The sequence below is a fragment of the Carassius auratus genome, chromosome 29, assembly GCF_003368295.1.
Source record: "Carassius auratus strain Wakin chromosome 29, ASM336829v1, whole genome shotgun sequence".
In the NCBI taxonomy this organism is placed as follows: Eukaryota; Metazoa; Chordata; class Actinopteri; order Cypriniformes; family Cyprinidae; genus Carassius; species Carassius auratus.
Window position 1 is genome coordinate 21,909,475 of NC_039271.1, and position 16,717 is coordinate 21,926,191.

Sequence of the window (16,717 nt, forward strand, 5' to 3'; positions counted from 1 at the left end):
GATTGAAAGATTAAAAAGAATTGAAAGTGGCTCTGCTATAAAATTTGCTGCCAACTTCAAAAAGTAAGGCTCCATCATGTCTGGTCCAGGGGGTTTTCTGTGATCCAATGTTTTTAGAGCCTTTTGCACTCCAAGGACAGTAAAAGGTGCCAATTTAAAAGGGTCTCCAGAAAACATTCGGGATTCTGTGCAAGGATTCATCAAGGAAGTTCCTGCAGTATCAAACAAGGAACCAGATGATATAAAGAGTTCATTAAAACAATTCAAGACTTCACTTCTATCATAAACTGGGACTGAATTTTTTAAAATCAAATGTAGGAAGAACCTGAGATATTTTATTCACAGAAAAAGACTTAATTACTTTCCAGAATTGATGTGGATCATTGAGGTTTTCTTTGGTAACAGACAAAAAGTATTCAGATTTGGCCTTTTTGATAAGAGAAGTGCATTTATTTCTAAGCCGTTTGAAAACAGACAAATCAATGGAAGAATCTGTTTTTCTTGCCTTCACCCTCTGTTACACTCATGTATTGTATCTCCCAGTTCTTGTGAAAACCAGGGATTTTCTCGCCCCTTCACTCTGCATTTCCTTAAAGGTGCATGTTTGTTTACAATTTGTATAAAACTTTTCTTAAAAAATGTCAAAACTACTACATCTGGTAGTAACCGTATGTTTTCCCATTTCATCATTGACAAATCATGATGAAAAGCTTGTTCATTAAAATGTTTAAGATTTCTCTTACAAACAACGCATTGTTTACATTTTGGAATTTTAGAATTTCAACAGGCAGCAACTTCACAGTGATCACTTAAATCATTACAGAAGACACCCAGAGAAGAGAACTTATGAGGCACATTTGTTAAAATCAAATCAATCACAGTAGACTTTTCTGGATTCTTAAGATTAGGTCTGGTGAGTAGATGGACTAACTGGATAAGATTAATAGAGTCACATAACCTTTTAAATTCATCAGAACTTGAATTTAGCCAGTCCCAGTTCAAATCACCTGCCATAAGTTGTTCGGTGTAACTCGATTTAGCCAAAAGATCCTTTATTGAATATAGTGCCGCTTTTGAAGCTGAAGGAGGCCTGTAACACCCAACAACAGCAATAGAAAGGGACTTTGCTATTTCTACATTCAAGGCCAAAAATTCAGTTTGTTTGCAAATTGATTGGGACAAAACAATAAAGGTATTAAATCTTGATTTTAAGGAAATAGCTACACCACCACCCTTTTTTTGGTCTATCAGTACGGTAAACATTGTACCCAAATATGTTAATGTCTTCATTATTAATAGATTTGCTTAACCAAGTTTCAGAAATTATAACAACATCCATACCTGTTGATTTAACCCAAATTCTAACCATGTCCATCTTTTGTAGTAAACTGATCACATTAAGATGAACATATTTGAGATCAGATAAATATCTGGGGGCACTGCAGCTCAGGGCCAGGGTTTGGTTGCACATTTCCAGACAAGAAGTAAGACGATCAACAATCTTTGTTTCACATTTGATTTTGTAGAAGCCAGGCAAATTCCTTCATTTAGTGAACAAGTGAGATAGTTATACAAAGCAAAAATGCATTGAAGTTTAGGTAGGTCTCTGGGCAGAGATGGCAAAAAGTTTTATCACGATCCAATTCAATCGGTAGTTGCTCTGGTTTTATAAAAGGTATCGAGCAAGTGCCTCTGTAACAAACATTTTTCAAATTGAGGTGACTGTCCGAAGCTCTCCCCCAATGTGTCCAGGTGTGAGAATTTATGTGCTGAGAATTAACCCCTTTACGGGCAAACATCGCCGACGGCCCCAGTTTATTATTGTTTCACTTTCACAGCACATTAAACATCACTCTCTTACTTGATCTGGACAAACTGTGCATCAACTGAAAGTTTAAAGACTCTAGCTTCGATATTTGACCAATATTTTGATACAACACTGTTACAGTGACAGATATTTAGTGATTTATGTCAGGAGTGCAAAATAATAAATCCGTATTATGCCCCATTTTGAATAGAAATTCACAACTCACTCATATTCAGTCACGTCAAGAGCGGTTTATTTGTGTTCACATAGACTCACTGAACAGCGTCAATAAGGATTTATAGACCAAAGATGCATATCTGCGGAGATATATGGATATATTTACTGATGTTTACTTCATATTTCTTCAGACAGAATCGTCATTTCTATTCATTTTCCACTGATTTACGCGATCTGATGATAAATAGCCTCTTCCAGAGCCGTCTCTGTGTGTTTGCTTCCGTGTACTCGAGCTGTGACCCAGACAGACTCTGATTGGACGTTGGGCTTGTCAATCTGACAGTCCCAAAACCAGACAGCGTCAGATCGTGTCACATGGTTCGTGAACAGTTCCTGGTTCATATCTGCTCACAACAACACTGAAACACCTCTGTATACACGAAATATCCGAATAATAAACCCGCGATTACGATAGAAAAGCTTGGTATGAGATTTTCTTGAGATCTGGGGCATTTTATAAAATATACAAAAAAATGTACATGGGAAATGCTAACTTGTGCAGCGATGAAAAAGGCTACAAATAGCATATTTTTACAATTGTAAACGACCAAATTCCACCCCTGATCGCTAAAGGAAGTTATTATAAAGACTCGATCGGGGTTTAAAGTGAGTTTTGTATAAAAGTGTACTAATAATTTCATAAATTGTCTGATGTAGCTTGATGCTAACCTTAGCTCCGATGCTACTAATAGCAGGTGCTTTTCTTCTTCATAATGCATTTTTGTCTCAATAATTCACGTAAGGTCGTAGAAAAATGTTTTGTTGTATTTTTATAGTAAGACTTTTGATAAATAAGGGCTAAATGCAAAGAGAGACTGAAGTGAGATCGCTGCTTTGTTGCTTTGTAAAGCCTGAAAAACCACAATCAATGCTAATAAAGGTGGAATAAAAACAAAAGAATAATGATAAAAGAATAATGCGGATAATGTGTCGTACCTGGCGGAGGTGTGAAAGACTCGTTTGGTGAGAACAATGGAATAACAGATAGGGATTAATCGGGCAGTTTTCACAGCCAAACACACACAAAATACACTGGAGAGTTTACATGTGAGATCTCACAGAGATGACAAGGGCCATAAATCAATCTGATTAGCCTTCTCTAAAAAACACACATGACATGGCCTTAGAAAATATTTCATAAAATTCACAGTTTTACAGATTAGATTATGAAATTTCTAATGAAGTTTTGAAAGACTTGTGGCTTTAGCTACACTCTATTTCTAAACTCATATCTTACATCAACACATTTTTTAAATACATTTAAAAATATGTTTTTAATATTTTTATTTTTGTTTTTATGTTTGAGCTTATATATCTCTATTATCATAACAGTCTGAGTGATTCTGATTCCTGAACAGTAAACTTTAAAGTGTCAGCTTTGTGAACATATGTTGAATATGTATCTAGTCAGAAAGAATCATGAGCAGAAACCTTTTTATTTTGGGTATGTCATTTCTGTCTCCATGCCAAAAAAGGAGGTGACTACAAAGGGGTGACCTCTGTGACGTGAGGCAGCTAGCAGACGTTCGGTTTAGCCAGTCTGTCTGCTTCCTGACCTGGGCCCCAGTTAGTCAACAGAGGAAGACATCAAGAAATCCATTACCAAGTTAAAGTACCCTGCAAACGATGGACTACAAGTTGATGTGTTCGTGGCAGGTAGAGACATTAATGCTGAACTAATATCATCACTGTTCGTACTCTGTTGGGAGAAGGCAGTCATTCTGCAAGACTTCTGTGATGCAGTGATATTCTCCCTGTGCAAGAACAAAAGGGAGAAATCCTAACAGTTCTATATACAGAGGCATCACTCTCCTCTCCATTGCAACCAAGATCCTTGATTCACCCCTCTTACACACTGCAAGCGTGAGCGGCGCGCGAGCAGCGCATATTTTTTTCGCCACCTATGTTAATCAATGAGTGCATTCACACCGGGACCAGGAGCAGCGCATGAGCGTCAAGCAGGAACGTCGCATGAACAGCAGTGCAGCGGGGGGTTTCAGCGTCCGGTCTATATTTGCTGTGCTGCTCAAGCTCAATTAAAGTGCAAGCACACTTTTGGTGGACAAAATAAATGTGATTTAACACAAAACGTGCTCAAAATGCACAGTGTAATAGACGTGACCAGTAAAGTAAGAAGAACTCGGAGGCAGCAGGCTACAACAAAATGCTTAGGAGTTTATTTTCCACTGAATGGGGGTTACAAAAGTTAACAGATGTTAACCCGACTGAGGTAAACCAGAATAATCATAAAGAGGAAAAAAAAGAGAAAACCAAAAAGGAAATACCATAAACCTAAGTCACTGCAAATGCCTCTCAATTATTAACAGAGGTCTAGGGACTACAGGATCTGTTCTATCACAGAACACCACTCCTTGATACAAACACAATTAGCAAACTTATACATTGGTGGCCAGCACCAATTAACACAAAAAGGGGGATACACAGACACATAATGGCCATTATACATAAACAAATACGAAAACATCAAATATACACACGAGCACTTCAAATAATGCAATCAAATTATTTCACTTTATAAATGTCTTTTCCTGAACATAAATAAAGGCACAAATCAATACAATAGTCCTTGAAGGCCCCCCAGGGTAGAAACCGGAATGGTTGCGCCCAATCATTGGCTGGAACCATACATATACGTCCGAAGTTTCAACCCGGACCCCTTTTGACGGCACACCAGCCACAGCTCACGGGTCTCAGCCGCGACAAACACGCAAACAAAAAAGATTGGTAAGAATAAACTCAGCAAACAAAACGTTAAAGAGTATGTGCACTTAACTCCAAGCGAAAGTTTAAATAAAGTTTATTTAATCCAAATTAATGTTGTTATTGTGTGTTCTTTACTGCCAAATCAATTCTATTAAATAAAAAGATAAACTAACCTGACCCATATTCACCAATATCCACCACACACGGAATAAGCATGTCAAGAGTTTTAACAACAATGCCAATGTCTAGTGTTTTAACAATTGTGCCAGAAAAGAAAATTAAGTATAACAAATATGTATTTACCCATCTAAACTTTTTTATTAAACGTTTTGGGTGAAAGTATGGTGTATTGTTATAAAAACAAATGTTGAAAGAATTATACCCATTGTTTGAAATGGTTATACTGTCTGCCGAACACGCTTTGCAGCCGCTGCTGTGAAGCTGTACTTATATGCTTCCAATGTGAATACTCGCGAGAGTCTGCTGTTGCAGTTACGATGTAGTTGCGCGGCTCACGTTTGCGGTGTGAAAGAGGGGTAAGGCTTGTAGTTTCAACTGCTGAAGAAGTTCACCAGGCTGACCATCAGCCTGAAAAGTCATGTAAAAGTCCAGAAACCTCTACATGGTCCCTATAGCCCAACAAAAGGTCAACATCAAAGGCCATCCTTTGAACTCAACAGTTCATCTACTTAGGCAGTATCATTTCAAATGGTGCAACAATACAAGAACATGGACCACCAACTTGCCAAAGCCTGCAGCTCTTATGGTCGACTCCAGACATGTGTCTAGAAGCAAGTCCAAGTCTACAAGGCTGTTGTCCTTACCTGCTGAATGGATTTGAGTCATGGGTCCTGTATCAAAAGCACATTCAGCTGCTTGAGCACTTCCACCAGTGGAGCCTCCATTACATCATAGGAATCTAGTGGCAGAACCAAAAACTGGCAGCAGACAGATCCAGCTAGATAACCATTGCAAAAAAAAGATGCAAACTGCCCAGTAGAAGCATAAACAGTGAAAAGGGTTGGCTGCCCAAGTATCCAACAGCAGCAACCCGATCTTTCCCTGCTTTATCTGCTCTTAAAACATGCAAGTTGAAGATCATCATTTGCAGCCAGGTGAGAGCTTGACACCCAAGACAAAACTCTTCTGATAGACCTTTAGATATGAAGAATTCGCCCAAAATAAAGCTCATAAACCTTGAATCGACACTTACCAGACATTACATTTCTAAATTGCCGGATTATGCAAATTAAATGCTGCCAGATGCCATCTGTTTTTGATAAAACAGGTAGTTTTTCAAATGAGCCTGGGTTGGAAATTTATCATGGCCTTGCTGTGCAAAATTTTTTTAATATCAATCACAACTTCCTTATAGCTCAATATGGTTTTATTAAAAAAGGCTAAATAAACCATTAAAAGGGTCTGATATTTCTCATTCCTCTCACTGATTCACTTATATTGCTTTCTGTCTGTCTTTTTGTGTGATGTTTCAGTTTAGTTGTATCCGTCAGTGTGATCACAGATGTCACCTCATTTTCACAGACGATTTCTCATTACATTTCCCTTGATCCTCTCCATATCTATCATTTCCTTTTCTATTAGTGCTGAGATACTTCTCATCAGGAACAATCAAAACAAACAAGACAAACTGAAACAGAAAAACATGCAATGTGCACATTAGGACATGTGCAGTATCATGATTGCAAAGCAAATATAATTATATTTTCTTTAAAATCTTAAAAATTACCACTGATATTATGTATTGCATGTGAACTATTATCACTGTTTCTGCTCTTATTGTCCACAGGCAAGAAGTAAGTGGAACTGGGCAAGTGTTTGTTAAATTTATTTTCTATGGAAGTTGAGCAGCATGTTTATGCAGAGGACTGTGGGATTGACAGTGGAGCAGGGCAAGCTAGGGTTGTCAAAAAGTGGAGTCATTTTGTTGGGTTATGTTGAGTTATAAGTTATGTTGCAAATGATTAAGATTATGAATGAACTGTCCAAATGAATTAAACTGAAGTACAAACAATGTCATGCCTTTCTGAAAACTCCTTTGAGCAATAATATCAATAGTGGTTAATTTCCATATCTTGCATTTACTGAAAAAAAAAATGCTATGTTGACTTTACTTAATTTTATTATGTCAAGGGGTTGCACAAAAAATTAATTTTATCTAAATCCAGATATATATTGTTAAGTTGAGTGTACTTATATTTTATAAGTTGAGTTTATTCATCTCTTTCAATTAATTTCAAATTAATGATATTCATAATTTTAGCTAATCTATTATGAGTAGAATTTACTAAAACTAATTATGTGCAACTAGATTTTATCTAGTTTTTTGGATAAACAGTTGCAATCAAAATTACTCAACCCCCCAGAGACTGCAGTACTTTACAAATACAAGCTTTTCTGAAGATCCAGGATAAAATAAAAATTGCATCTATAACAGTTCACTGGAATATTAAAAGTGATATTGTCAATATATAATGTAATACTTTTGAGTCATAAGATTTTTTAATAATACTGCTATGTCATAATTATTCAACCCCTATTCAGCATTGCTGTTTTTATATCACTTATTTGCATGGTGGGGAATAAAACAGTCTCAAAACACAATTAAGCCTTTAGAAACTCTATTAAAAACAGAATTAGCTTGAGCAAAAGACTTGCAAGATGACCCGATGAAAGGAGGAAAGCCATTTCAATTCAGCATTGTGTAAGAAGATCACTAGACAAGTATCGCCTTTATGTTGAGACATCTTGCAGCATACCACTCTTGATCAAGAAAAACAAAAGAACAACTTGAACTTGATAAAATTAATTTCTGTAGACTTGTGGAGCTCTGGAGGAATGTTTTAAGGAGTGATGTGACCAAACTGGAACTTTTTTGACCCATGGATCAGTGGTATGTCTGCTGCAAAACAGGCAAAGCGTATAAGCAGAAGAACACCATCTCCATCCTCAAACTTGGAGGTGGATCAGTCCTGTTATGGGGTTTCTTTACTGTAGAAGGAAGTGGAAATCATGACTGTATGAAGAACATCATGGATTATTTGAAGTATCAGGCCATTTTGACAAGAATTGTGATGCCTTTGGTAAAAAAAACTGATGCTGATAATCAATGGACTTTCCTGCAGGCCAGTCATCCCAAAGTACACATTCAAATCTACTTCTGCTTGGTTCAGGGATCAGTCACAGAATGTACTTGAGTGACCTGTTCAGTCTCCAGGCTTAATTCTTATTTCAAATATCTGGTTGAATTTGAAGAAAGCAGTGGCAATGTGAAAACCAAAGATTATCAGTGATCTGAAAGCTTTTTCAGGTGTGGAATGGGCCAAGACTGTAGTAGAGAGGTGACAGAAGCTTCTAAACACTTACAGACAGCGTTTATTGGTGATTTTAAAGAATTAAAGATTCTGAACAAAGGGGGTGGAATAATTTTGAACATGAATGTTTAGAGCCAATTCGGATTTTATCATGATTCATCAATGTTCCATTCTCAGAATCACTCAAAAATGTATTAACAAACTTTCTCTAATACTTTACTGATGCCTTTTTTTAAATTGATTTCATAAAATGTTGTTCTCCACAGCAAATTGTCTTGCAGGTCAAGGGGGTTGAATAATTTTGAAAAAAACTGTAGTTGATCAATTTAATCATTCATTTTCTACTTACTAAAATTTATTTTAATCCAATAGTTTTTTAATCTCTTATTGTATCTTTCATTAATATTCAGACAAATAAAGCAAAACCAATATTTTTAACTCTTAACTTTTTTTTCTGATCGAAGATGGAATTACATTTGGTTCAATAAAAATGAACGTACTTTCAGAAACTATAAAAAATATGCCATTCCAAAAGAAGAAAAACAAAATGAAAATGAAAAAATGAACTCAGTCACACAAATTTAACAGGCTCTTCAAATATGCTTCATTCTTTGTTAATGTTTTTCAAAGATTCGTTTTCGCTAATTGTGGATTCTGAATGCATTGCCACAGATTTCGCTTATGCTTCACAGTTTTTCATTTGTTGTTTTGACAAAATCTTCTCGTGGGGGCAGGCTTAACAGTGATCTACTCTGATTGGGTAGTGAGCTTTGGTGATTTGTATTACTAAATATGTAAATAATATTTGACCTTCGATCGGCTCAGTCTGTAAAGATGAGCTCTTGTCCTTCAAGGCAGCTTGAAGTAAGCTTGTGTTACTGAATGACAATAATAACCCACAACAAGCTGTTGCACAATGTAACATGAAAAACTTGTATCGATGTTATTGGTTACTTCAGTAACACAAGCTTACTTCAAGCTGCCTGAAGGACAAGCGGAGGAGGACGATGATATGGCTCCGTGTCTACTGAGAGCTCATCTTTACAGACTGAGACGATCAAAGGTCATATGTTATTTACATATTTAGTAATACAAAGTGCTGCGAGAGCTTTTTTTTTCTTTTTCTTTTCCTTTTTTTATTACTGCAGAGATCAAAAACATACAAAAGTATAAACATACATCACATAATATCAACCACAAAAAAACAAAAAAAACAAAAAAACAATAAAGAATAAAATAGAATTAAAGAAAAGAGGACAAAAATCTAAACAAAATTACACAAGGCGATCAAAGGCAGAGCAAATTCTAACAGTCCTACAGCTTTCTTATTAGTAGATACTGAAATTACATTCAAATAGTTTTCCATTTATTTTAGGAAATCAGAGAAGACAGGTTTACAGTTCTGCATTTGTGAATGTGAAATTTGTTTAGGAACAAATGTAAATTAATATCAAAACTGATATTTTCCTTTGCGGGGTCAGAGTCATAATACCCAAATATAATGTTTTTCATATGTACTGAGAAGCTTGGCAAAATCTTACACTTGATACACACTAAGATCATCCCAAAGTTTCTGAGTGTAGTGACATGACCAAAATAAGTGTCCCATAGTTTCTTCAGAACTCAAACAAAAAGAGCTTGTAAGATCAATGTCATATTTAAATCTTTGTATAAACTTCTTTACAGGGTAGAACCTGTGTATGAGCTTAAAATAAATTTCTTTAACTTTGTCTATGAAAATGAATTTTTGCGGTAGAGACCAGATTTAATCACCGCGAGAGCTTTCCAATATGCGTGCCACTCAGTGATGTCTGTACTTCCTGGTCAGAGAGCACCTCTCCATTAAAAGCTCACTATCAAATCAGAGTAGATCACTGTTAAGCCCACCCCTACGAGAGTTTTGTGTCAAAACACTGAAAGAAAAAATGCGAGGCATTAGCAAAATCTGTGGCAATGCATTCAGAATCCACAATTAGCGAAAACAAATCTTAGAAAAACATTAACAAAGAATGAACTATATTTGAAGAGCCTGTTAAATTTTTGCGAATGATTTTGGAATGGCATATTTTTGATAGTTTCTAAAAAAGTTACGTTCAGTTTTATAAAGTTACATTCATTTTTATTGAACCAAATGTAATTACATAATCCAAGAGATAGATTTTTGCTCTTCCAAACAAGAGTGCCAGTTATATAACGCAGTGGTCACCATTTCTCAGAGACCTCAATACATAGTACACCATACACAATGACGGTAACAATCAGTGAATAGTGTTTGAGTATGAATGGGTAATTCTGAGTAGAAAATGAACTCCAGGTGTCACAAAGAAGTATGTTACTAAACCTAATATCAAAAGCGACCATAAAACTGTAAATACAACTCGGAAACAGTGAAAAATTTAACATTTTTAATTATTCATGCCCCAGTGCATGATGGGAAATACACTTTAAAAAATTATTAATTGAATTTACTAAAATAATTATGCAATCAATTTATTATATATATATATAATATATTTAAATAATCTCATTTGGTTCATTAACTTTCAGCAAAATTTGTTTATTTAAATGTAGCTAAAATAAATCGATTGCAACCACTTTTTTAGTGTATGGGATCATAACTTTGATATTTACTTAAACAAACCTTGTAAACATAACAAACTGTTCCAAGTAAAACATACTTATGAGTTCCAACTTTAATTTCTACAATTAAATTGAGTACTAACATAGAATTTATTTAAAGGTCCTGTTCTTCGTGATCCCATGTTTTAAACGTAAGTTACTGTGTAATGTTGTTGTTAGAGTATAAATAATATCTGTAAAATTAAAAAAGCTCAAAGTTCAATGCCAAGGGTGATATTTTATTTAACATAATTCACCTATATCGAATGACCAGTTTGGACTTCATTCCTTTAGTTCTTGCAGTAATGACGTCACTACAACAGTTTTTTGACTAACCTCCGCCCACATGTATGAGAAGGGTACTCCTGCACAACCGGAGGCGGCAGTTACAGGACCACAATTCTGTGACCGCAGCTTTAGGACCCTAGTATTTTTGTGACAGCGCCACCTACTGTACTGAATCAACACTAATTAAAGATGGACGACGTGGTCAGCAACCAGAAGATGAGTATCGATATTTAATTAAGTTTTATTTTATAACGTTTAAACGGTGCAAAGTTTACATAGTGAGAACTGCTACCTATAAATTAATAATTAATTCCCACCAAATTAAGAATTTGTGAGCTAGTTTTATTAATTACTACGACGTTACTACTACGTTAATTCGAGGCAATGATTAGGACAGATGATTAAAAAAGACACTAGGGATATTTTCATGATCTCAAAATATTCTAACAAGTACACTCTCACTTTTCCAAGATACATATAACAATCAAAAAGGGAGATCCCTGCCCGAATTGAATAGATGCACCACATGCTGCAAGGATATATATATATATATATATATATATATATATATATATATATATATATATATATATATATATATTCCAGTTGAATATATTCCAGTTGTTTCTTATTTATCTGTCTCTCGCTCTCTCTTTCTCTAGAGTTGAAGCCTACAGCCATTCTATCCATGCAGCAACTGATGGAAAAAAGGGGTTCACTTTGGTGCTGTTGTGATGTTGTCACAAAAATGACATGTATATACTGTACAGACCAAAAGTTTGGACACACCTTCTCATTCAAAGAGTGTTGACTATGAAAATTGTAGATTCACACTGAAGGCATCAAAACTATGAATTAACACATGTGGTATTATATATGGAATTATATACATAACAAAAAAGTGTGAAACAACTGAAAATATGTCATATTGTAGGTTCTTCAGTAGCCACCTTTTGCTTTGATTACTGCTTTGCACACTCTTGGCATTCTCTTGATGAGCTTCAAGAGGTCGTCACCTGAAATGGTCTTCCAACAGTCTTGAAGGAGTTCCCCGAGAGATGCTTAGCACTTGTTGGCCCTTTTGCCTTCTGTCTGCGGTCCGGCTCAACCCTAAACCATCTCGATTGGGTTCAGGTCCGGTGACTGTGGAGGCCAGATCATCTGGAGCAGCACCCCATCACTCTCCTTCTTGGTCAAATAGCCCTTGATGCCTTCAGTGTGACTCTACAATTTTAAAGAAAACTCTTTAAATGAGAAAGTGTGTCAAAACTTTTGGTCTGAACTATAATATATATATATATATATATATATATATATATGCATGTATGTATGTATGTATATATGTATATAAATAAACATTCTTAAATCATTCTTGTGGGGACTTTTAAAATATTGGCAGTAATTTAGTGACTCCATACGCTGATTCCAACTTTAACTTACCTGGTAATGAGCTAATTCACCTTAAGGAAGTGAATCAATATACTGTATAATTCAAGAGACTTTTCAAGAGACAATTCAAGACTTTTAAGGTTCTTTATTTTTTACAATTGTTTTAACATTGATATACATCAGTTTTACAAAATTGATATTTCATTTATATTTTGTGTAAATTCATGTTTAAATTTAAAATTGTGACTCAAAGCACACTTAGTAATTTAACTCTGCTGCATTTTGAATCAAAAATCACATTTAAAAACATGCTACTGAGATTAATATATTGATGCTATATACAAAGTAACGTGACTGCAAACTAAACCAACAGGATACTAGAACTGCATTCCTGAAACTGCAGCCATCGCTATATTGGCCAGTACGGTAGGTGGCGCTGTCAGGAAAAACTAGGGTCCTAGAACTGCGGCCCAGATCTGCGGTCCTGAATCTGCAGCCTCCGGTTGTGCAGGAACATACTATTGACATGAATACACAAAAAAGGGGGCGTGGTCTTATTGCGCTCCAACGGAGAAGAGGAAGAGTTGCGTTAGTGTTTGTCGCCATGTCATCGAAATGCTGTTATTTTCATCTCGGAGTCCAGTCACCTTTGTTTGGTCTTCCCAGGGATGCTGTACGTAGAGATCAATGGTTACAATTTATGTTTAACTCTGTTGAATGTTTAACTCCTAAAAATTATAATCCACATATAAAACTATGTACAGCACATTTTGCTGAGGACAGCTTCCTCAATCTCAATCAGTTTAATGCCGGATTCGCACAAAGATTATTCTTGAAAGATAGAGCAGTCCCCTATTTGTCTGGAGAAGGTGTTGTTTACGGACCACAACCGGTAAGTGTATTTTATTATTTAAGTTGGTGCATTTAACAGTTTTTGTAACTTATTACACAAAGGGCAATGCTGTTTAGCTTTGTTAACTAGATGTTAGGGCTGTGCAAAAAAATTTAATGCGCATCTCGTCAGTAAAAACGCTCCTGTGAATTGAGCATCGCGTTAGTTCAGTCAGGCCACATTAGTCACGCTTGCATCAGCCGACAGTCAGCTGTTCCTGACGTGTACCAATCCAGTCTTGACGCCTATCACATGTGGTCTATTTAAATTCCCATTCTTCAGCATCTCTTCCATCACATCGCTGCTTGCAGTTAACTCCCTCCTCCAACCCCAACTCCACCAACTGAACCTGTAATCCGATCTAACTGTGTTCTTTCTTTACAGTTTCTTCAATGGAAGCAGTCTCTATCACATTTTGTTTACAACTCATGTAATTGTGAATTGTTATCATGTATGCTTATAATGGTTCTGTTCTGTACCCCTGGGGGGGTTTGTCTTGCTGCTCTCCCCGCTCTGCCTGGCTGCATGGAGTGTTGCCCAGAACATAACCATACCGCCAACACTAACTGTATGCAAAACATAACTGTCATGAAATATACTTGACGTGACCTGATTGAATTATAAGTACATCTCCAGCACGTGCGTTCAGATCAGGATTGCCAGGTTTTCGAAACAAATCCTGCCCACTTGCTTCTCAAAACTAGCCCAATCGTGTTTCCAGGAGGGCAGCGTGCACTAAGCTGCTGTCGAATCACAACACAGGAACCGCTGGCACAATCGGAACTCGTTACGTATTTCTGAAGGAGGGACTTCATAGAACAAGGAAGTCATCAGCCTGTTTTTATGACAATGAAAACAGCAATATGCAGATAGATGAATTGTGTGAAAAATACAGTTTTTTTTACACGTGAAGCATGAACACATGTCAATGTGAACAATGTGTCAATGTGTCAACATCAAAGCTTCAAAAAGCACGAAAAACAGGATGATATTCTTTTAATTCTTGCCTTAACTAAATTATTTAATTTAGAAATTACTTGTTTTTATGTAGTATTTACTTCACCACAAATTCATCTAACTTACCTTACCCAGCGCCCAAAAACTGCTCTAGAACAAAAGGAGTTTAAAGGAGATTAAAGATTACCCGTCCAAAAAAATTTAGAGCTCACATTTAACCACATTATAAGGCAGATTCCCGAAGGAATGGTTTTGCTAAAGCTAACGTTAGACGGGAACAGCTGATGTGCCCTGGAGCTAACATTAATATCTCGAAAAGCACTTAAGACATTTATTTTTAAATAGGTGCTATCTTTATAAATAAACGGCATATTTAAATTTTATAAAACTACATTTTCATCCAAAAATATTTGCAAAATACAGTTCAACACAAGTAATATTTGCGTTGTTTGAGTGTGCCCATGCGCAAAGTATGTGACCCAAGACTCATTCTGAACTAGAGCATATTACAGTATATTCTTTATAGAGCAAAAAAAAAAAAAACTATTCACTGTAATAAATTGTGCTCTTTTACATGAAATATTACTTATTGTGCACATTGAATGATGAAATTTCCGGGACTGGAATGAAAAGGTCTTCAGTTCCCACCATGAAACTTACTGGAAACTCCTTTTGATGCCTGTGTAAATGCATTTGCGTGCATAGGCACAGAATCAATTTAATATTTTCAAACTGAATTTAATTAATTCACATGGCTTGGATTTAAAACAAATGTAATTCATATAAAACCAATTTATATTTATAAATTAAAATCAAAAACTAAATTTAAATGGATTAAACTAGCAAAATTTTATTACGCTTAATTTAATTGGGGCCATAATATTTTTTTTTTCAGTGTTGCTACTTCTTAACACCTGGTTAAAAGTATCTGGGGACACTTGCTCATGGTTCCAACAAGTATCTTACTCCATTTTGCATGTCAGATTTAACTGCTGATTTGAAATATGTAACCTAATTGTGACTTTGGCAAACTTTTTGTTCTTTGAGATTTCTAAACCTCTCCTTCAAATAAAAAGTATATGGTCTTGCATGCCCAAAAGGTTATCTGGAGGAACTGCAAATATGACCACAAAGTCAATTGTTTTTTCTTGGAAATAACCTTGGTCACTGTCAGTAGGTTGCTTGAAATTGATGAATCTCATAGAAAATGAATGACTTTTGGTTGCTGCAAACTGCTGTCTGTCTGAACACCCTTAGGAACAATCACTGCAATCACTTCTCTTCAGCTCCTGTTACTACTGCCTGCTGTCTCAGTACTTAACATTTGCCAAATTAAAGCCCATGAACAGTGACCTTACACATTTGAGTGGTGAGAGCATGACATTGTCACTATCACAGCTGCAGGACCAAAAATGTGTATGTTTTTGTCAAAGGTGTAATCACCATGATGCCTCTAGGGCCTTCGGTTTATGGCTTTGTTTCACAATGACTTGGCTGGGGCCAGAAACCATTAGTCTGGATAAAGGATCTCCTTTCTGATGAACATTTTATAGAAAAGTGTCAATGTTCAGGTGAATTACTAAGGGGGCTAAAAGGACTGAGAGATTATGACTGGCATGTGATTGGTTAGTAAATGAGGTTGTATCCTTATACAATCCTTATTCTGGTTAGGGGGTGGGTTAGTTTCCATGGTATGTAATTTCCTCTACCTAAGGATGAATTAGATTTGCTTGGATGAAACATGCTGTTCAATTATACATGCTATTCAGTAGCATGCCGTTGCATGCAGTTTTGCCCTGCTGTGCCACTGAATTGCTGGTAATGTTGCCATTTCACTTGACTATAATAGGTTGACTGAAATGAGTTTCATCCATGAACACCTGTGGCCTCTTCAGGTTTTTTATTGCTGGTGTGCCATGCATGTACTGTTTGGCATTAAGAAAACATTTGTTCCCCTTTATTTCCATTCATCTCCACCCAGTTACCTCCTGCACTGTGATGGATAAAAATGTGCAACTTGGTATATTCATATGTACCACAATAAGACTGTTGTTCAACTCCAGCTTTGTAGAGGCAAGTAAGATGTAAAGACCTCTTCAGTCTGTAGTTAGGGCCCTCTTATGGTGTTCTCTTGTGTTCTTGAGCACTTTCCATAGTTTAATGAAATCAGTGAACCATGACTGTAATTGTGTTTCTTTGAGATATTTGTATGTGTGAGTGCGTACAAGACTATTTTCTCACCTCCTCCACACTCCTTTTCCTCCTCTTCAATGCTGCTTTTGATAGTATCATACTCCTCATCAATGTTCTGGTTGCCACGTATTTGGCTGAGTATGCGCCTGGCCTTCTGGGTAAGACCTTTCTGTATCAGCCAGCGAGGGCTTTCAGGTAGGAAAAGGAACCCTAGGAACTGCAGGAATGCAGGGACCACTGATAGACTCAGCATATATCTAAACAGATGAAAAGAAACAA

General features: G+C 36.2%; 1 protein-coding gene across 1 annotated transcript in view; it reads right to left on the minus strand.

Annotated features, from left to right (window-relative positions):
- The window catches only part of LOC113048397 (proton myo-inositol cotransporter-like), a 70,895-nt gene that overhangs the window by 38,321 nt on the left and 15,857 nt on the right, over positions 1-16,717 (minus strand). The window contains exon 3 of the mRNA XM_026210187.1: positions 16,487-16,695. Within this exon, the coding sequence (XP_026065972.1) occupies positions 16,487-16,695 (209 nt within the window). The remainder of the gene's footprint in view (positions 1-16,486; positions 16,696-16,717) is intronic.